Below are 23,140 nucleotides of genomic sequence, written 5' to 3'. Positions count from 1 at the left end.
GGAGAAAGAGAGGGGGGGGGAGAAAGGGGGGGGGATGTTACTGATCCATCACTGCTTCCTCATTCCCTAACTTAGATACAGAAACTGTTTGTTGCCTTCCTCTGGATCAGGGGCACAGCGTTCGGTTTTAGGGTTTGCTCCTCTTATCTCTATGGGTTGAACTCGATGGACGGTTTTTTATTTTTTCCACCTGACTATGTAGCTCTATGTATACACCATCTCCCTATATTACTGATCGCGCACTGCTTCCTCCTCCACTATCCCACTTCACCTTATATGAGATGTTGATAATGAGTACACAAGGAGAAGGAGGGAAGAAACATCTTTTGGGGTATTATTTCAGAAGGGATCCTCAGCGCCGCTGTGCACGCACCCTGCGGGGTAATACCGCGTCTATGGACATATAAAGGGATGTCGGGGATCACATGCCGGGAACTCTATCTCTGTACTTCAGGAAGTAGAAGGAAATATTAGAACAGAAGCACTTCTGATGGCGGCGGCGGAGCTCAGAGAGCAGATGGAGAAGGGAAGTAGAAGATGGTGTAGAAGTATATTTGCAAGCTGGCTTCATTTGTTTCCAATGATCTGGCCGTAATACGGTGATCTCAGGCCCGGCGGTCACCGGGAAGCCGCACAGACTTTATTTACAGGCTGAATGGTACAATGAGTCCTAATAAGCCGCGGGGGAAGGGCAGGCAGTTCAGTTCAATGGTAAAATCAATAACAAGAGAGGCAAAGAAGCCGCCGTCATGTTCTGTGTTCAATCACCGCGCAGACCTCCCAAGACCGACCGCCGGAAAAATGACTCCGACACGTGTCATGGAATCCCACCAGAGGCTGTGTGTACGCGGTACATAGGGGAAGGTGCGTTCACTAAGTGCTGACAGATGAATCTGACGTTAGTCGCAGCGATAATCGCGGGAGGTCGATGGTCAGTGAAGACCTTGTGATTGCTCTGCAACCGTTTATTCATCCATCAGAGGCGCACAAATGTCCCCTAAAGAAGAACTCCGGTACTCCCACAGTCATTGTTGCGGTCACTCTATTCCATGTCTAGTGGTCCATCTACAAATATCTATATTTAATACAAAAAAGAAAACCTTATGGCAGAGCAGGCCAAGGTGTACGGCAAACTCTGGCAGTGTACGGCAAACTCTGGCAGTGTACGGCAAACTCTGGCAGTGTACGGCAAACTCTGGCAGTGTACGGCAAACTCTGGCAGTGTACGGCAAACTCTGGCAGTGTACGGCAAACTCTGGCAGTGTACGGCAAACTCTGGCAGTGTACGGCAAACTCTGGCAGTGTACGGCAAACTCTGGCAGTGTACGGCAAACTCTGGCAGTGTACGGCAAACTCTGGCAGTGTACGGCAAACTCTGGCAGTGTACGGCAAACTCTGGCAGTGTACGGCAAACTCTGGCAGTGTACGGCAAACTCTGGCAGTGTACGGCAAACTCTGGCAGTGTACGGCAAACTCTGGCAGTGTACGGCAAACTCTGGCAGTGTACGGCAAACTCTGGCAGTGTACGGCAAACTCTGGCAGTGTACGGCAAACTCTGGCAGTGTACGGCAAACTCTGGCAGTGTACGGCAAACTCTGGCAGTGTACGGCAAACTCTGGCAGTGTACGGCAAACTCTGGCAGTGTACGGCAAACTCTGGCAGTGTACGGCAAACTCTGGCAGTGTACGGCAAACTCTGGCAGTGTACGGCAAACTCTGGCAGTGTACGGCAAACTCTGGCAGTGTACGGCAAACTCTGGCAGTGTACGGCAAACTCTGGCAGTGTACGGCAAACTCTGGCAGTGTACGGCAAACTCTGGCAGTGTACGGCAAACTCTGGCAGTGTACGGCAAACTCTGGCAGTGTACGGCAAACTCTGGCAGTGTACGGCAAACTCTGGCAGTGTACGGCAAACTCTGGCAGTGTACGGCAAACTCTGGCAGTGTACGGCAAACTCTGGCAGTGTACGGCAAACTCTGGCAGTGTACGGCAAACTCTGGCAGTGTACGGCAAACTCTGGCAGTGTACGGCAAACTCTGGCAGTGTACGGCAAACTCTGGCAGTGTACGGCAAACTCTGGCAGTGTACGGCAAACTCTGGCAGTGTACGGCAAACTCTGGCAGTGTACGGCAAACTCTGGCAGTGTACGGCAAACTCTGGCAGTGTACGGCAAACTCTGGCAGTGTACGGCAAACTCTGGCAGTGTACGGCAAACCATCACACCATATACACAGTAAGATCTAGTGCTGCAACTATTGCTTAGACCTTGCACGCCGCCTGCTGGGCACATCCGGTACTGCGATGCCACCTTATCGTTATATCTGTGACATAAACGGCAGGAGAGATCATATAACAGACAGCCGAATGACGCAGGGGAGGGGGGGACACATGGGAGAGAGTGTACACGGAGGGGGAGAGAGTGTACACGGAGGGGGAGAGAGTGTTCATGTCCTACCTCCTCGTTGTATTTGAGTCGTGCAAACCACGCCTTGGATGGACGATGCTGGTACAGCTCCAGCCTGAGGTCAGCAGCATAAGGGGGCCACTTGTGGTCAAAGATCCCCAGAGCCATCAGGAGGGGAATCAGGGTCACATCGTGAGCAGCGTAAAGGAAAAGCTTCCTGGAAATGGAGAGGGAGAACCATTATACACAGCGCCCGTATTAAGTGACCAATATACCGCATTCCTCTTCTGGTTTAAAGGAAATCGCTTTTTCGATAAATATTTTTTTTTTACTGATTGATATTTCGTACGAAGAAGTTTCTTCTTATTATTATTTCTTTGTAGCCGGATCAATATTTTACAAGTTGATATCTCACATGTTTTACTTGTAACCAGCAGAAGGTGAACTCCAAACCAGAGCTATGGCTTCCTTTAGGTTTCAGAACGAGTTACTTGTAAACAGAGCCGACAGGCAGGGAGATCAGATCACACAGACTGCAGAGGGACTCAATGGGGAAGAACACGCCCCCCTCCCTCTATACCGGCAAAGCAGGAACCGTCTGGCTGCTATACACGGGTTGCAGGTTGGTAATCCCAGCATACTTTGCAAACAGCAGGCCATTCCTGCATCTTGTATTAAAAAGGAGAACTATGAGGGGCGTGCTTTTCACTCACCTCATAGTTCTAGCCGACCTAGGACAATGAGACTGTCACAGGTCGGCTCAGTAGATCGAGAGGTGAACGAACACATACCGGGTTCGCTCACCTCTCGATGCTGTCACGGCTCTCTGCCGTGACAGGGGGAGGGGCTGGATTTCCCTCTCCCCGCTCCGATCCTCTAGCGCTGACTGGCAGATCAGACGGGGAAGGGGACAGGTACAGCTGGCTCTGCCTCTAGATAGGCAGAGCCAACTGTCACTCACGCAGCTGGGCGGATCCCGTCATCTAAGTCGGGATCCGCTACGGCTCCGGCGTCTCAGTATACCGCAAGCTGTAGCTCGCGGTATACTGAGCTTTGGGTGACGGGAGGACGCTAGTTTGTGTCCTCCCGTTACCCTAAGGAGAACTATGGGGAAAAACACTAACCCCATAGTTCTCCTTTAAATACTGCTCTGGATGGAGGCAACCAATCAGATTTCAATAAAATGTTCCCTCGCCTAGCTACAGCCTGACAGATCCTTTATCATTGTTACGCTACATAGCAACACTTCCAACCAACTCACGTTGATCTGATCTTCCATGCTATGAGCTGAACGGTGGTCTGGGGCCGGTTATTTATGTATCTAAACCCCATGAACATAAAAGTCCTATATTGCAGCTCAGCAGTCCTTGGATGTGGCGGCCGCATTAGTTTTCCTTTGTCAGGCGTTTTCCCCCTTTATTTCCACCTGGGGATCCTGCCAGTAACACACTTCCTGTTCGAGGGTGACAACGCTCACTTACTGTACTGTGTCTATGGAGGAGCAACATTGTCACCCAAGACTGCTCACGCCAAACGTGGCCTACAGAACACCTCCCTCTCTTCATAACATAGCGGGAGGAGTTTTGTAGACCTGCAGAGGTGAGCTCAGGCAGAACGGACTATATTACTTGTATCGCAGAGGTGCCCAGACCAAATCTGAGGCTGAAAATAAGTGGCTGCCATTATTTTGTTCACATCCATTGTATGATTATCATTAGGGATGCACCGATACCGGTATTTCGGTATCGAGTACCGATATTTTCCCCCCCGGTATTTGCAGATACCGGAAGTCCCCACAAGTGACGAGGGAGCATGAAGCCAGCTTCCCGGCCAATCAGGAAGCCGGGCATGCCAGCTTCCCGATACCGGAAGTATTGGGCTAGGTATCGGAGCATTTGGGCGAGTACTCGCTCAAATACTCGGCATCGATACCAATACTAGTATCAGTGCATCCCTAATTATCAATCTCCACAGCTGAGACAGTCAAATATATACGTACAAGGAAAAATTAGGCCCATGCAAATTTTTTAAGGGTTAGTTCACACCATAAGCAGTGCGTTGCGGTCCAATTCTGGCCGGAAAGCACTGCATGGCGTTGCGGCCGGATCACTTTTTTGCCGGGCCGGAGGGGGCGTGGTGGGCCATTTAAGTGAATGGCACTGTAGCCACGCCCTCCCGCACAGGATCGCAAGGCATATTGTGCCTTCAGTGCGATCAAAATGCTGCAAGCACTATTTTGATCGCACCGCACTGCGGGCACAATGTGCCTTGCGATGCAGTGCGGGCGATCGCATTGCGGCCGGAGGTGTGGCTACGGTGCCATTCACTTCAAATGGCTCACAACGCCCCCTCCAGCCCGGCAAAAAAGTGAGCCGGCCGCAATGCCATGCAGTGCGTTCCGCACCAGAATCGGACCGGAACGCACTGCTTATGGTGGGAACTAACCCTAAAAGGACAACTTGCACCAGTTTCCAGTTTTGCTAAGGCGCTCAAAGCAGGAGCCACACCCAGGAAAGTTTGTATTAGACAACCATCAAGCTGGGGCAGACAATGCAGTTACATAGGTGCTAGACCCACAATGAGGTCCCTGCACTCCACACAGGTATTCATCAGAGGCAAGGAATTCGACTTCAGAATTGGGCATTATAATTCATGGGCAGATCTGTGTCCGATTGGGACAATAACAAACAAGTGGCCCTCATGGGCCGCTTCATCTGACAGCACAGGAAGTGTGCAGCTGCAAAAGAAAATCTATAAAAATCCATACGGTAATCACACCGGCCCCCAACTCAACATTTGGGTCTGCCCGCTCTGAGCGGAGACGACGTCATCGCTGGTTACAGATCGGCGTGTACCTTTGCGGCAGAGCGGCAGGCGTCCTCCTCGTGGCTTCCAAAATGTTACTCTGCAGGGTGTGCAGGAACGGCCCCACCATCAGTTTCAAGGCCCCCCTATGGTACAAACACATTTCCGTCATCTTACAGAGCCAATTTCTAGGACGGGGAATAAAGAGGCGGGACGTCAGGTATATAAGATGGAACATTCCTTCAATACATGCACAGTTGGTGGCTGTGCCCAAAATCAACTTGTTTTTGCTTTAACAACTTCCGTACTGGCCTGTAAACACCCCTTCACTACCCGGCCATATTTCAATGCTGTGATGGTTTGGCTGACAATTACTCTGTCACGCAACACTGAACCCAAATGAACTGAATTGAAATACATTTTACTGCTGTAATTTTTTTTAAATAAAGAAACTAGGTCGTGTTGAGGGAATTAAAACTAGGGATGCGCCGGTACCGGTCTTTTGGTATTGAGTGCCGATATTTTTTTACAGAGTACTCGGCATCGGTACCGATGCTAGTATCCGTATCGGTGCATCCCTAGTTAAAACACAGAGCTTGGTATTGGTGAACTAGATACAGGTCATATGCCGCGCGATCAGGAGGTGAAGGGGGTTGACGTACAGGTCACATACATAGGCCAGATGGAGATGAAAAAGGTTAATGTGCACATGCAGATAAGGGAGATAAAGGGTTAATATACAGGTCACAATACAGTGGCAGTCTGGAGATCAGTAGTTTAGGAGATGAGGGGCAGTGGTCTGAGCCACTGAGAATCAATAAAGGAGTCCACAGCTGCTGCCGCGGTAATCAGGTAGCCGGGCGGCATGTCATTACCCGCCGCCCAGCTTTCTGATTGCCATGGAAGCACACACATACATATACTGTGGAATTGTGTGGCAATCCCACGGTAGAACTGGGGGTTGTAGTCACCCAGCACTCTCAGCCAGAGGGACTTAGCAGTTCAGGGAAACAAATTATTTTGCTGGGAAAGAACTGGCTTTGCAGTTCTCTCCAGAAAACCTGGATTTGGCATGGGGTCCTGGAACTGGGAGATTTCAAAGAGAATTGGGAGGGATGAAATCTCCATTCCTGGGTCCATGGTTTAGTAGGGACCAGCACCTAATGATTGCACATCTGTGCACAGCCCTTATGGAAAGGGTGCTGGCTAATGCTCTGGGCTCCAGCTGGGAAGAGGAACAGAGGTGTTCAGGAGTCAGGAGGACTCCACCCAGAAGTCAGAGGGGAGACAGGTTGCCATGTATGTGTTGGAGCCACATGGAAGACAGCCAAGGAGGCTTGGAGAGCGTGTGACACACAAGGGTTGTGTGGGGGAGTCGCACCAGAGGTGTGGATAGCTGCTAAAGGGTAAAGTGTACTTCTGTGGAGTCTTGCTGATGAAAAACCCTAAAAGTCCTGGGACTAGGACACACAGAGTATATGTGACAACCTTGAGTCGGTGAGAAACTGTCATATTGCCTATTGCTAAAAAACAAGCAAACCTTATGTTTGATACTGAAGAGAGCTATGTTTCTGTTATGAAAGGATAAAGACTGTTCTGTTTTATGTCAAAGTAACTTCGAGACTGGTCTTTGAGCGCGCACGCACACACACACACACACACACACACGTGAATGAAGGTTCATGTTCACCTGTTATTAGGTCCCACCATATAGGAGACAATATCGAGAGCTCTTTTCTCAGACTTCTGCAGATGGCTTTTATATCTCCTAGAAAAGGGAAATCCGTGCACCTAAAGAGAGAAAACAGGATCTTTTTCAGGTAAGCTTTGATTGTATTATCAGAAACAACTCCAGTATGTATTCCTATTACAGTGCTGATGTTATTACAGGAGAGGATATGCTGGGACTTTACAACTCCTTTATTGTCCATGGTTTCGAAATGGCAGAATAATCTGACACTGCTCACTGCAACCCCTCTAGAGGATCTCTATGGAACCCTGGTAGAGAAAGACTGATCTAAACCCTAAGTAGATGATACCCTAAGTAGTAACATTATGACACTGCTGCTTTAACACTACAAGAAGCGGCAGATAAAGAGACAACGCACATTGGCTAGTGTGGAAAAACACCATTTTAATATGTAAAATTTGTATTAAATGCACTAACATAATGAAAGCGAACGCGAGCGTGACTGCAGGCTGAAAAGCCTTACCACAAACATCAGGTCAGATACGTCTGCAATCAACTCTCCATTTTCCAAATGCAAAATATTTATATACCCTGTTTCCCCGAAATTAAGACCTAGTACCATTTTTGGGAATTGCTAAAATATAAGACCTACCCCGAAAATAAGACCTAGTTGTGACCATTCCCAGGGCCGGTGGTGTCATAAGGGAGAGAATCAGCTGTGCCAACGAAGCCAGCGCTAGAGGAAGCGAGGCGGCAGCGGAGGGAGCAGAGCCGCATAAGCCGATGCCTCTATAGCGCCGCCTCCTGTCACAGGAAGAGTGATACCAAATGCACGCCGCCTGTGAGGAAACGATAGTGCCATTTTGGATTATTTAATTTGGATTTGCATGAACTAATACCTAGTGTTTTTTTTTTTTTAACCGAAAACAATATAAGTCAGTGTCTTATTTTCGGGGAAACATGGTATATACACGTGTGTGTGTGTGATATATATATATATATATAACAGGTGTTTATCCATCCAGTGCACGCGGTTTCTTTCTCTGCCACTTCCAGCTTGTACTATATCACCATCGGATATCTGCGAAGAATAAAGATGACCTGGGACCCGGCATGTCACATGACCACATGGAGGTACATTGTAAATCTCACAGTGGTGTCGTTGCTAAAACAAAAGAGCCCTGTGAGGACACTCTGATGGACAATTTCATCAGCCTATGGGCAGCGTCCAGGTCACCAGGAGGTGATGTGGGCACTACAAGAAGGTGCCGCCCATACTACAGATCAGAAGAAAGATGACCTGGGACCCGGCATGTCACATGAACACATGGGGGGTACATTTTAAATCTCACAGTGGTGTAGTGGTTAGCACATCTGCTTTGCAGCACTGAGAGTCCCCAGTTCAAATCCTGGACATCTGCAAGGGGTTTGCATGTCCTACCTGTGCTTGTGTGCGTTTCCTCTCACACTCCATAGACATGCTGGACGGTTAGTTGGCTCCTATCCAATTCGGCCCTTGCATGTGTGAGAGGGACCTTAGATTGTAAGCTCCTTGAGGGCAGGGACTGCTGTGTAATGGGGCTGCTCACAACAACCAGTCAGAAGCCTGCGTTCATTTGTTTTCACCTGCAGCTGAAATCTGATTGTTTGGTTCACGGTCAGCATCTGAGGTCTTCCTGTCTCACCTTTTCGGCCAGCAGGTTGTCCAGCAGTAAGAAGAAATCTACGTGCTCTGTGGATTCAATATTCAAGTCCCGCTGGAGTTTCCTCAGCTCGTCTGTCATTCCCGGCTGGTTGGTGGCATCAGACATCCGGCCACTGCAACATCAAAAAAAAAGCCGTATTTAAACCCAAAAACAGACATGTAAGTACTGGTAAGCTGCAATATATTACATGTGGTTAGGAAGAGATCCCTATCCCTGGACGCACGTGTCCAGCTATAGTCACTGACTCCTAACTGCAGGTAATCCCATCACATACGATTACACGCAGAGTGCCAGCGCACTGTGATCTGCTGTACAGACATTGTCGGCCCGGTCCAGTCTGACCACAGTCTTCCTCCTCAGCATGTGGAAGGAAGAAGTGGTATCATTGCGGTTTCATCATCATACACAAAGGCCTGTGGTTACATGAATACTGAAATACTTCTAATCTATCAACGGTATATGACACTCCTCACCGCAGCCTGGTGCCTGCTATATAACCATTTCCTCTATCCCTTAACTGCGTAGAAAGCACAGGATCTGCTATGATGAATGAACCCCTTGCTGGTAGTGTGAACAAAGTTTGTAGTTTAGGTGATACCCTTTATTACCTAATTTAAGGCCAAATTGTACCTTCAAGTTAAATCATTTAAATACATTGCGGGGGCATCAAAAGAAAAGATGTGCCAAGTCTTAGTCCTCGTTCACACCAGACACAGTGCGTTCCGGCCCGACTCAAGCGGGAACGCATTGCATTACATTGCGGCCGGCTCACTATGTTGTGGGGCAGGAGGGGGCGTGACGGTCCATTGAAGTGAATGGCACCGTAGCCACGCCCTCCGGCCGCACTAGAACGCAAGGCACACAATGCCTGCGGCCCGGACCGAACAAAATAGTGCTTGTAGCACTCGGGCCAGAACGCAGTGTCTGGTGTGAACGAGGCCTTACAGTTTGTGATCTTTAGAAAGCAGCCACAGCCTCAGTAGACAAGCCTGTCCCCTGCCAGCATGCTGTAGCGAAGAACCCTTGCTCCCTGTGGGGAAGCAGTGGTCTCTTTACTGGGGTGCACGAGTCTGTGATGTCACAAGCTGACCACAGAACTACAGGCACGCCATGCATCAGCACAGCATCCTGCAAGTCCGATTGTAGAAGAAGGGATGCAACCACACTATGCTACCATGGATCTGCCTTTGTGGTTAGAATGGTCAGGAAGCAACATGAAGCCCTGAATTCTCAAGGGGACTGGCGGGATCGCCAGGTATTTAGTGTGATTTGCCCCAGGTCCATATGAAAAAAGCACAACCATTAAATTGAAACTCCGGGAATGATCTTTTATGGATACATTACATTGGTCCAGTATCCATATCTGATCTCCATGGGGGTTCTAGGGATGCTGAAAATCACTATAGTAATCTATATCTATAGTAATCTTCCCCTCTGCACACTGAACACAGGGAGGCGCTGAGCACTGCCACCATTCAGAGGACCCCTTGGGAATACAGGGGGTTCTCTGATTGGATGAGGTGGAGAGGAGGGGTGGATGTCCTCACAATCTGATATGGATACTTACGTTGAGAAAAGCTGGACAAATGTAAGTATCCATAAATGATCTCCACATACAAGCAGTCAGTCCTCATCTTCCATATTATGTGGCTGCTGTGGGGCCTGTGTGGACGGGCTATGGGCTTATGTTGGTGACATCAGTGTGTGATGCTTCTGACATCATTCAGAGTTCAACAGGTGCATGCGACCTGCAGTTGGCTTCTTCTGACATGCAATTGACCTTTTTCAAGCAGGTTTTGCATCCCTATTTGCTTGTGCTGGAATGCAGAACCCGCTCGAAGCAAACAAAAGCCCAACAACATGGCCCTTGTGTTGTCCTCACCTGCCCCCAGTGTCTAAAACAGAACACTTTCAGAGTTGGAGGATTGGCATTCACCCTACCTGAGCTCGGCTCTCTATCATTTCAGCATCCATGCACTTGGGGCAGAGCCAAAACACCTCTTCTTGCCACCACCATTGCCAATCAATATAAGAAACTGGCAGGGGACTCGGCCCACTTGACACCACCTAAAATGTCATTTTTATATGGACTGGCTTTTCTGACATATGCCCCTTCAATATGAACAGAGCTCTTTCAGTATTTCCCTCTAGAACTCGACAGCTTTCAGCACAGCTATAGAAGTGTAATATACAGAAGGTGTGCAGGTAATAAACCTTGCGCAGGTTACAAATATGACTGAACAGAAGTTGGTACATTGTTCCTGCAGTTCCACCAAGACAGCCGGTAAGAATATTGCCCAAACCTTGTCAGATGTTTGAGTTCCCGGCAGTTCTGGTAATTGGGGTAGAGGATTTCACTGCTGGCCTCGTCCGTGACGATTGTGATGGGTCCTGAGCAAACAGTAACATCATAAGATCATAATTTGCATATCATGCATTTAATAGATCACAAGCCGACTCCGCCACAAACAAATGCTAGTCATGCACAGACATCAGCAGGAGCTCTGTTGGGGTTTTTATTGTGGGAGGTTGGACAAGGATTGAACCCCCCTTAACAGTGATAAACAACACGTTCAATGTCCAATACACTTACATCTTCATCTTTTAAAGCCTGCCTTACTTCTGGTCCCATAATTGCTTCCCCCTCATTCCGGGGTTTGTGTGGCTACATTGCCTTGCAGGCTTCTATGGAACCCCCGTCGTAGCCACCCATGCATGCATGCTCTCAGAAGAGGCTGACGTAAGGATGCTGCCTGCGCCAACACACACAGGCAGCCGGAACACCGCTCTAGGCATGCTAAGGGGTGTATTCATACAACGTTCGCAGAGCCATTCTCTCTGCAAACATTTCATTTTTACATTCGCACCACATTACAGCCACTAGAAGCTAAGGAGCAGAGGAAAGAGTCCATAATGCGATGCGACTGTAAAAGGAAGGTGTTTGTAACACGAATGGCCCTGCGAGCGTTTTATAAATACACCCCTAAGATACGACCCCTGCTCATCCTGGAAGGGATTGAAGCAGTTAGCATGGGGCAAACATGTGCGATGGCGCTATGAATTATGGGAAATGTAGTCCTGAGAAGAGGGATCAGGTGACATCAAATTAAGTTATGGGTAAGCGCTCACAGAAGATCAGGGAAACCGACCAGAGGAAGTCAGGGGCTGTAATAACTAGGGATGCACCGATACCGGCATTTCTGTATCGAGTACCGATATTTTTTTTTTCGGTACTCGCCAATACAGATACCGGAAGTTCCATTAAGGAAGCCAGGCGTCGTGTAATGACTCGACACCTGGCTTCCTGATTAGCTGGGAAGGCGGGCGGCGTGTAAATAATCGCCACGCGGCTTCCCGATTAGCAGGGAAGCCCTCCCCATGCTTCTTGTCACTATGTGATGAGTAAGCATGGAGCCGGCTTTCTGGCCAATCAGGAACCTGGGCGTCGTGTAATGACACGGTGCCCAGCTTCCTGTTTGGCCAGGAAGCTGGCTCCATGCTCCCTTGTTATGAGGTGACGAGGGAGCATGAAGCCGGCTAACCGGACAATCAAAAAGCCGGGTGCCGCGTCATTACATGCTGCCTGGCAGCCAGCTCCATGCTCTCTCGTCACAAGCTTCCTGATACAGCATTTGGGAGAGTACGAGTACTCGGCCAAATACTCGGCATCGGCACTCATACCGATATTAGTATCGCTACATCCTAGTAATGAGATAAAAGTTGGGATGCACTGAAATTCCGTCCAAAAAATGTACTAAGGACAAAATGCCGATAGTACCAATATGGCCAAAAAAGTGGCCAAAAATTCAGTGCTTTCCTAGCTTCTCTTCTCCCGGCTGGGTGCCGCTCTGTGTCCTCATTATCGTGTTGTCCTGAATTGGTCAATATCAATGTATTAAATGAAAAAAAAACCATTGGCTTTAGTACTACTTTAAAGGTCTTCCTTGCAGTCTGAATGCACAGGTAGAAGAGGCACCTGGGTGTCTAGAGCCTTCGACAATCAGCCTGGGGTGGGAAGAGATTGTAGGCAGAAGAGATGACCTGACAGGGGACAAGGCCGTACCCCACTGCACCCAAAATGGGGTAAAAAAAAAAAAATGAAATTCTAATTTATATACAGGAAGGGCGAGAATAAGGTTCCGGAAAGGCGGTATTTTTAATCTGAAGCAAAGATTAAGAACACGAGGACATGACCTCCAAATAGGAAAGTTTGAAAGTAATCTTAGAAAGTGTTATTTCACCTGGTGGGTGCTGGGGACAGACTGCCAGCAGAGGTAGTCAATCAATATCAAAAGATGAACTCTGGGAATGTAAAAAAAAAAAATGTACCCTTGGGGGAGTGGGGGTATTCCCCTCGTTTTGCCTAGGGGGCTCAAATATAGCAGATATACCAACCTGATCCTCAGTCCTGCCTGGCTGCTAGTCCAGTCCCTGCAGTCTCTTCTTCCCTGGGCTCTGGTGGTCTAAGGACCGCTGACATCACCAAGTCCAATGCAGTTCCTTTGACTTGCACTGGTGTGGATGAACCTGACTACCTTGACTTCAACTGTTGATAACTCCCTTGGCATTGACTGCAGAACATGGGCATGCAACCTTGGCACCGCAACTGTGATGAAACTACAAATCTTGCCATGCCCCTGGGAGCCATGCCTGTGGATGTCGGTCTTGCAATGTTTCAACACCGCTGGAGTGCAGAGGTAGCCTACCCCTGCTGTAGCAGATATGTAACCCCAGAGATGTTGCTGCCAGGAGCACTGTGAGCCCGCTATAACCAAACCTCCTGCATCTACTAAATAATAAAGTGTCAGTATTGGGGGGACAAACATGCAAATCATCCATTTCTTTGTATCATGGTGCATCCATGGCATGCAGTCTGCAGAGGATGATGGCTTTTGTAAGAAAGCCCAGCATTACCTGCACACTTGCTGGCAGCCTGTGTATAGCTGACCAATTACAAAATTCCCATCAATGTTGGGGGAAAGAGTGTCCCTCCTATGAGTCATACAACTTATTTTTAGCCTAGTGGCTGTAACAAGAGCTCCCTATGACTTGGTACGACCAGCAGTTGATCTCCGATGACATACACACAGGATTTTTAGAAAGGCAAAGAGCAATGAACAAGGTGTAGAGACCGACAACAACCAATTAACACTCATCATTGTTCTGCAGAATAAAGCTACAATCTGATTGGCTGATGTGGGTACCTCCATGACCGCTCTCTGCACTCTGACGGAATAAAGCGGGTTTATTTTAGTACTGACCTTCCTGCTTTTGCTGGTAGAGGCCGGCTAGTAAAGAACGTGTAGACTCCAGGTTACGCACTATGTTGGTGGACCGGACACTGAAATAGAATAAAAGCCACAAATGTGAGGAAAATGATCAAAGTGGACCGGTCCTCAGTTACATAGTTACATAGTATTTGAGGTTGGATAAAGACATCAGTCCATCAAGTCCAACCTATATAGGATCATCTCATGCTTAGGAGTACCTGTACCCCTGTATATTACCGTCCGTTAGGAAATCGGCCAAGTTTCTTGAACAATTCCACATTATTTGCTGAAATCAATGCCGGTGGCAGCGAGTTCCAGACCCTAACTGATCTTACTGTGAAGAACCCACTTCGCCCCTTGTGCTGGAATTTTTTCCCCACCAATTTTAGGTGGTGGCCTCTAGTTTTTGTAATGGAGTTAATTTTAAAGAGTTTATTGCTGATGTTGCTACCACCATTGAACATCTTGTACATGAAAATCATATCCCCCCTTAATCTCCTCACTTCCAGTTATTATAAGTACAAGCATGCTAACTAATGTACAAATATAACACTTCCAGGTATTTATTACCTCTCACAGAAATCATAATCCTCCCCCTGACAATGCCGTCATCCATTAAGGAAGGAGCCATCTTTGTTCAGGCATCATCCAGGGTCATCAATTACTTCCTGGACCGAGATGCCAGCTCAGACATGACGCAGTCATGTAAATCCCGTCCTGACACAGATCAGCTCCTGCTACAGCGTCTCACCTGCTGCAACATGTCAATGTGATCACTGCTGGAAAGAAGACTGTGGAAATGTCTCCTCCGGCCAGCAGCAGACTGATGACATCATCTTGGCCTAAGGCAGTACCTGGAGTAATGTGAATGTAGTGTAAAGTTTTTTGTTTTTTGCAAAATGATACTCTTGCTTTATAATGTCTTGGCGATGTATCTGGGCCTACTTGAGATGGTACTGATAGATTCAATGTAAGAACGTTGACTACTGTAACTGATGCTGCACAAAAGTAATTGTGGGCAAGTAATGATGATGAAAGACATTATACACAGGCAACATTGCAGCATACAAACTTTATTTTACCTTTATAAACAAATAAAAAAGTGACTCTGGGTGACAAGTAGTGTTAACCTCTTATCACTTGTTAGAGGGCCGGTGTTCCATCACAGATTGTGACTGCGTTAGAATGTGACCGGTGACGCGATCACACATTCTAACGTAGTCACGCCCATTTTTTTCCGCTGTAAAAATATGTGACCAGCAAAATGTGTAGAATTCAAAGTTTTCTCAGCTGTTCCCGGGCAATTCGGCATCGCAGATGGCATGTGCAGGACAACCCATCTGCCCTGGAACAGCTGATCGGTCCTGAAATGTCACTTATATCCGACTTTTAGCGAGTACATTTTTTCCCCCCGGAAAAAAATGGGTGCGACTACGTTAGATTGTTTGAGCACGTGACCGGTCACACATTCTAACGCAGTCACAATCTGTGATGGAACACCGGCTACTCATTTGGTTCACATACCTTTGGAAATATAGTTGATGTAGCGCCTAACTGGATCTATACTATACGGACTGTTTAGGTCGTTTTAATAAAGTTAAGAGTGCTTGCACACCTCCCCTTGTCAGCATCTTCATATATCAACATTATATCAACACCTATTGGCTAATCGAATGAATTATTTTATAGAATCATTGATCACATTTTTGAAGCACTCACTAGACTTCTGATGGCTTCAACACTGGCGATAGGAAATCCCGCTCTTCTATATAAGCCTTCCGGAGCCTGGCGCCCAGGTTGAACATCTGCTGCATCCCTACTGTGGTGAGCTGTCCTGGGAAGGTGCCACCCTGTGACAGAAGCAAGATACCAATGAATGACATGTAAAATTAAATACACATTTTTTTTTTAGATATACAGTACCTGGCTGCATTATCCCTTATTCAGGATTGCAAAGCCCAACCGTGACATTTACATTCCATCTTGGAAATGGGTGAACACCTTTAAAAGCAGTCCAGAATTTGCCGGAGGCTCTAGGGGGGGGTAGAGAGAACGGTGCGGTCTTTGGATCTGGGGATGGCAGGCCAGTATCCTCTGGAGTAATAGGTGGGGAGGTTTCCTTTGGGTTGATTCTGGCCTGGTTATGCCGGGCTTGTCCCCAGTTGTAGGCAGGAGCCTCTCCGGTGCTAATACCTTCTGATGGGAATAGGGCTGCCCTCGCCTGGCCTGAGGGTTAGGGGGCACAGAGACCCGTGGTGCTGTGCCCCCTGTGGGTGGCATCTCAGGGCTGCTGGAAAATCACTATGAATTTGTGACCCCCACTGAGATTCACTGCCATTAGGTCACGATACTTCAAGCTTTTTCTTCACTATGCTTCTTGGGCAGGTCTTTTGGCTAGCCAGGAGCAATTTTTTATCTAGACTGGAAGGCCTGCCATGTCTCAGACTGGCACTTATTTTTATGAACGTTGAGCACCTTGACCCCACAGAATGACAGAGGGTGTAGGTACCTTCGGGGCCAGACCTGGAGTTTGATACGTCGGCTAGGTGGACTGGCCCCTGTGAGGAGCCTTGTGCTCTGGGGGAGGTTCAGGGATTCGTGGCCCTTCCTCTTCAGAGCATGACCAAAAGCACCCTCGTGCACTTTGTGTGTTGCGATTTCACAATTCACTTTTTTTTTTGTTCACAGGGACTGTCTTCGATGCACTGCGGACTTAAAAACAAAACAAAAATTCTCTGTTTATTTCGTCATGGCACCCTTTAAAAGTACGCCCCCATGAACACCATACCAGACCCTTATCCCACATAGGGGCCTGATATGGATTTTAAAGTGGTACCCCATGCAATACATATTTGTGCTACTTTACATCAGTGTCCCCCTCTCTCAAACTAGGAGCCCCCCTTCACATCATGGTCCCCTTTCACATAAGCGCCCCTTCCTTTCACAGCAGAAGCCCTCCTACCCCAACTTTTCACATCAGAGCCTCTCTTCGCATGAAAAGTCTCCCTGCATCATGGAAAGGCAGGACACTTTCTTTAGTTTTTTCTTACAAGTGGAACGACTTCATATGTTTTCATGTACTATCGCATTATGGCCACTAGATGGTGCAGAGAAGCATAGAAAATGAGTACTTATTTCCTATGCTACTTTATCACCATCTAGTGGCCATAATGTGATATTACGTTGCAAAAAGAAAACATTTGGAAATTATTTCCACTTGGCATATATCTAGAGCTCCAGCTAACGATTATTTTCAAAATCGATTAGTTAGCCGATTAAGTTCGGTTAATCGGTTAAATCGGATAAACAATAAAATAAAGTTTAAAAAATGGCTCCAGTGATGGGACTACTAGTTTGTATTGAGGTTGTAGTCCATCACAGGAGCAAGCTTGGAGCGGTGGAAGTAAAAAAGATAGTGTGGTGTGCAATATAGTGAAATGGAAAGTTAAAAATTATACAGCAATCAATGCAGAATGGCACCGGCTATAGAGGACTACAAAACCCAGCAAAAGCACATTATACAGCACAATGCAGAATACCGCCAGCTATAGAGGAATACAACAAATCCCAGCAATAGTACATAATAGCTGGCGGCATTCTGCATTGCGCTGTATAATGTACTATTGCTGGGTTTTGTAGTCCTCTATAGCTGGTGGTATTCCGCATTGCGCTGTATAATGTATTATTGCTGGGACTTGTAGTCCTCTATACAGCGCAATGCAGAATATCACCAGCTATAGAGTACAACAAATCTCAGCAATACATTATACATACAGTGTATAATGTATTGCTGGTATTTGTATTCCTATGTATAATGTACAGTACAATGTACCATCAGCTATAGAGGAATACAAATCCCAGCAATACATTATAGAGCACCATGTGGGGGAAAGTGCAGGCTTACCTGAGCAGTCTTCCAGCAACTTGTTTCTGAGATTGGACCTGTCTATCAGCGGCTGTCATCCCCCCCACCCCTGCTCCTCCTTACTACATCTCCCCGCGTGCGTTGCCGATCGTGGATGGGCAGGAATTGTGAGGCGGGGAGGAGGTGCGGCGTGTGGAGCGTGGATGCGAGCGGGTCTGGCAGCGGCGAGCGTGAGGTGGGGAGGAGGTGCGGCGCACAGCGTGTGGAGCTGTGAACAGGGCCAACTGATCGGAAGCCGATTCATCGATTATTGAAAAAGTTGACAACTTTTTCAATAATCGATTATAAATCGATTAGGTCGATTAGTTGTTGCAGCCCTACATATATCCGCTGAGAACAAATGTTCAGATATTTTCAGAGCAAGCAGCCCTGTGAAAAGATTTATGAATAGACACCCGTCAGGTTTTTATAGCCATCTCTATAGTTAACGCATTATCTAGCCTTTTCCTCCCCAGCATGACTGTCCCTGGTCCTCCCCTTTAGGTATTTGGATGTCAATCATGGAGGCTCAGCATCACATGGGGGCTTTACCCGGAATGGTCTACATGTAAATGCATGCTGCGTAGGAACGCCCACTTCTTCAGACTGACCCATCAAAACATTATGACATCTGCATTTCTCCTCCCAAGAGCCAGCCCACTGCTTGCATCAGGACTAAGGGCTTTTGAGGCAGGGTGCTGTGATGTTTTCAGGAAACCATGTACAGCATCCTGCCTGTCCCTCCCGCCAGTCATGATCTGCCTGCATTGCACTGTAACGACCAGTAAGGAGGCACAGTACTAGCCCTCAACTGCAGCTGTGGCCTTGTGCGTCATACAGTTCCAAACTGCTGAGTGCAAGGGCTACACCTCCCGGTAGGAGCAAGTCAGCAGGCATAAGGTTAGCTCTGCAGTACAGCTCAGGACTGTATTACTTCATATAGCCTCTTGCTAAAGCTGAGTGCAAGTACACCTCCCGGTAGGAGCAAATCAGCCAGCGTAGCGGGTATGAGGTTAGCTCTGCAGTACAGCTCAGGACTGTATTACTTCATATAGCCTCTTGCTAAAGCTAAGTGCAAGTACTACACCTCCCGATAGGAGCAAGTCAGCCAGTGTAGTGAGTACTCCGGTTAGCTCTGTAGTACAGCTCAGGACTGTATTACTTCATATAGCCTCTTGCAACAGGAATATGGAACAAAAATAGTCCAGCCCTGAGTAGTAAAAGTTGACAGGCAAAAAGGAACTCTTATAAACAATATGATACTCCTCGCTAACTAATTAAACCAGAGTTCACAATCACTGACTCACTCGCGGTAAGGTTGCGTAATAAGGTACTTGCAGTTAATAGTGTTAGGAAGTCAGTGTGGGATATGTTCATGGCTATACCCAGGTAGTCCAGAGGTCACTTAACCTAGTAGCATGCCAGGTGCAGATCCTCAGTTATGACATGCAAGGGTTAAGCTTGATGCAGATGGCTGCAGTGTTGCAGGAATCCAAGTAGGGATCACGGAAGTGAATATCTTTATCTCCCTATGGATGGAGAGCGGGGAGGGTAGCTTACGAATGTACTCTTTCATGATGGAGAGCAAGGCAATAAGTCTTTTTAAGCTTCTCCTCAGGATAGAGAGCCGGGGTCCTCCTATAGGAGTCCTCCTATTCAGGATGGAGAGCGGTGGGAGAGCAGAGATACCTTGCGTCAGGCAAATTGCTTGTATGTTGAATCTCCCGGCTTTAGGTGATAGAGGGAGGAGCCGAGTGATGCCGTGGGACCCGGTCTGACAAAGACGAGGGACACGGAGTTTGCCTGGTAAGTATCTCACATGCGCTGAGAAGCAAAGACTCCCAGTGATGATGTCACACGGCTAAAATAATATACACAAGGGAAGCACAGGTATATTTATTTCGGTACTGGCCGATACCGAATACTGACACTTCCGCTAGCATGGAGCCGGCTTCCCAGACAATCAGGAAACTGGGCGGCGTGTCATTACCTGCCACCCGGCTTCTTGATTGCCCGGGAAGCAGATTCTATGTTGTTAGGCCGGCTCGATGTTGATTGGCCAGGAACCCGGCTTCCCAGCCAATCAGCATCGATCCGGTTACCCGGCCAAATCAGGAAGGCAAGAGGCAGGTCATTACCGGCCACCTGGCTTCTTGATTGCCCAGATAGATGCCGATAGGCCGAGAAGCCGACTCCATGCCGTTTGGATGGTTCAATGCTGATTGGCTGGGAAACCGGCTTCCCGGACCATCAGCAGAAAGCTAGCCAAACAGCATGGAGCCGGGTTCCTGGTCAATCAGGAAGCCAGGCGGCGAGTCAGCCGCCCGGCTTCCTGATTGGCTGGGAAGCCGGCTCCATGTTCCCTTGCAGCACTGCCGGTCAGAGGAAATGCCCCTCTAACCAGAAGTTCTGGTATCGGGGAAGGTATCGGAGCATTTGGGTGAGTAGGAATACTCAGTCGGTACCGATACCAATACTAGTATCGGTGCATTTCTAGTATACAACGAAAACTATCCAAAGCTAACAAACAAAAAAGTTCAAGCTGTCCTTGAACTACAAGTCCCAGCAATGCTTTACCTTCAGCTTGTGAGATCGGTATTTCTCCTCGAATGGTGAAGGGGGTCTGGGCCCGCCCTCCAGATCTGTGACCGTATAATTAAACTGAGTGTGCGCGGGAGCCTCGAGAAGAGTCGGTGACCACTCCACCTAGGAAGAAAACAATAGAAGACTTTTCAGTCAACGTTGAGGGCTGACAGCAGTCATAGAAGTGAATGGTTTTAGGCAGAGATGCTGCTCGTCTGTTGATAAAGCAGAACGATAGGTAGGTATAAAAGACACAAATAAAAGGCAGCTTTGTAATCAATAAATGTAATACAAGCAGTGCGAGTACCTGAATCTGACATAGTATCGGCCTCTTGTGGTCCCTGTACAGCAGGGCTGGAGTGTGAGAAGCACGCTGGTGGGAGGGCAGAGCGATAAGAGGGATGCACTCATCACTGCGCTGCTTCTCCTTTTACTGTCCAGTCACCGGCTGGCCTCAAAGGAAATGGGTTGAATGTTATCACTATAATTTACAGGCCTGAACTCAGAATAGAAGGAGGTACACCGTATACGGTCTGAGCCCTTACTTACCATCAGCCATGATGACCTTATTAGTGTTAATTATTTCTTGTTATTTTTTTTATCTTATTATTGTTTATTTTTTATAATTATTTTCTTATTTTTTAATAGTTTGTTTATTATTATTTTTTACTTTTTAATCACTTTTTTTAAAAATTATTTCATATTTTTTTTTAATTTTTATTTATTATTTTTTTTCCCATCAATTTAGTTTTTCTTTCACCTAACTTTATTGCTATCACACAGGAGAAAACAATCCCCTGTGGGATAGCAATTGGAGGTGACAGGTTCTCTTTATTGTCCCTGTCACCTCCAATACAGGAGTTCTAGCACTGTGCTGGAACTCCTGTGACAGGTGAGAGAGGAAGAGCACAGCACGGCACAGCACAGCTCTCCCCTCTCACTGTCTACAGTCTACACGGAGCGGCAGGGTTACCTTTAACCCTGCCACTCCCTGCAGTGAGAAGAGACTGGGCGGCGGAGCCCGGAACCAGAGGAGAGGTCAAGTGCATGGGGGAGGGGAGGGGAGGAGGCTGCACACTGTTTACAAGTGATCTCGGTGACATCGCCGAGTTCACATGTAAACGAACAATCGGCTGCCTCACTCTACATTCAGTCCTGCTTGTACAAAGCAGGACTGAATGTAGAGAGGGCAACTTCCCCACAAGGATACCGCTGCCGCCCCTCTGCGCCCTGCCTTGCCCGAGGCCGGGCCTGGGTGGCGTTGTGGGAAATCCGGGCCTGCATCTCTCTGCCAATAACCAGCCTGGCTCAGCATGGCTGATGTCAGGTAAGGGCTCAGCAGACACACACAGCCCTTCGCTCTGCAGGGAAGTTAATGAAAGATGTGAGAGCTGCGAGGAACTGATAGTCTTCGCCCTGCGTAGACCTCTACTGCCATGGTTGACTGGCGTTTGAAGGTACCAGCGCGGTCATCCTCATTCTTGCGTCACTGCTTATTGTACATCTGTGTTTTGCCCTGCCCCTGCAGCACCTAATACTGGTGGAAGGGGAGCAAGAAGAGTAAGGCCTGAGCTGACCCTAATCAGAGCTTACACAGTGTTGAGGACCATGTGACAGCACGGGACCAACTGCCAAGCACAAGCCCCGTCATATAGAGTCACATGTTCCTCCATTCCTGGAAGTACCAGTTTATTTTTTTCTTTCCACCTGGAAGCAAACAGATGAGCAGCGGAGCAAATAAAATAAAAAGATGGGTGTATGCAGGAACGGAGTCTCTGAGCTTTACAAAAACAAGTCAGCCATGGCAGCTCCTATATTTATATTGAGACAGGTTCCCTTTAGAGCAACGGTTCTCAACCTGTGTAACCTCAGGACCCACATTTGTCTTCGGTCATTAAGTCGCGACCCAAGTTGCACTGCAATGGAACGCACGGCATTGCCGGTACCAAGCGTTCCGGTGCGGCCGATCGAACTGTGAGTGGGAGGTGCATTTGGGGTACCATCTAAAGCAGGGGTAGCAGACCTCCAGCTGTGGTGAAACTACAAATCCCATGATGCATCTCTCTTTGGGAGTCATGTCTGTGAGAATCTTGCAATGCCCCATGGGATTTGTAGTTCCACCACAGCTGGAGGGCCGGAGGTTTGCTACCCCTGATCTAAATGAATGGCAACGCAATGCAGCTCCCACACCAGAACTGTGCAATTACGTGGTACAGTTCATTAATCTCATGCGAGTATGCGATTAACACACTTACTAGTGTGAATGGGCCTTCAAAAACACTGACATACACAATCTCACACACACACACACACACACTGCCCCCCCAAAATTTTTAAGATCCACCCAGTCTCCCTAATTTACAAGAACTGGAGTGGATCCTCAGCCTGGGGTCCAGTGTGGGCTGCTGTGCTGCGACGGAGCTCCAGCCACATGTGCATTGCTTGTACAGCTCCCTTGTGTGCTCTGTAGAGGTGCCGGGAGCCAGAATGTGACTTCACCCCAGTCCAGGCACCTCTACAGGACACGTGAGGGAGCTGTAAGCAATGCAAGTATGGATGGAGCTCCTTCATGGCCATAGCCCCAGCCCACCCAACCTCAAGCTGACACTCAGCGCAGGGCAGCATATTTAGCATGCTGCTTGGTGCAAGAACTGACAGTGTTGCACGTTGCACTAGGAAGAGGCTGAGGAGTCTCTTACCTGGAAAAAAGGAAGGCCCACAGCGACCCACTTTTGGGTCACAACCCCCCCCCACCCCCCCCCGTTGAGAGCCAAGGCTT

The 23,140-nt window shown here is 48.0% G+C and overlaps 1 protein-coding gene across 1 annotated transcript in view; it reads right to left on the bottom strand.

Annotated features, from left to right (window-relative positions):
- ACP6 (acid phosphatase 6, lysophosphatidic) overlaps positions 1 to 23,140 on the bottom strand; it is a 26,503-nt gene that overhangs the window by 1,950 nt on the left and 1,413 nt on the right. Inside the window, exons 2-9 of the mRNA XM_018573658.1 lie at positions 20,356 to 20,484; positions 15,594 to 15,724; positions 13,866 to 13,945; positions 10,908 to 10,995; positions 8,584 to 8,716; positions 6,899 to 6,999; positions 5,259 to 5,354; positions 2,455 to 2,620 (exon numbers count right to left, since the gene is read on the bottom strand). Of these exons, the coding sequence (XP_018429160.1) occupies positions 2,455 to 2,620; positions 5,259 to 5,354; positions 6,899 to 6,999; positions 8,584 to 8,716; positions 10,908 to 10,995; positions 13,866 to 13,945; positions 15,594 to 15,724; positions 20,356 to 20,484 (924 nt within the window). The remainder of the gene's footprint in view (positions 1 to 2,454; positions 2,621 to 5,258; positions 5,355 to 6,898; positions 7,000 to 8,583; positions 8,717 to 10,907; positions 10,996 to 13,865; positions 13,946 to 15,593; positions 15,725 to 20,355; positions 20,485 to 23,140) is intronic.

Source organism: Nanorana parkeri, unplaced genomic scaffold (genome assembly GCF_000935625.1).
Source record: "Nanorana parkeri isolate BGI_ZX_2015 unplaced genomic scaffold, ASM93562v1 scaffold2477, whole genome shotgun sequence".
NCBI lineage: Eukaryota > Metazoa > Chordata > Amphibia > Anura > Dicroglossidae > Nanorana > Nanorana parkeri.
This window is presented reverse-complemented; position numbering and strand designations above follow the sequence as displayed.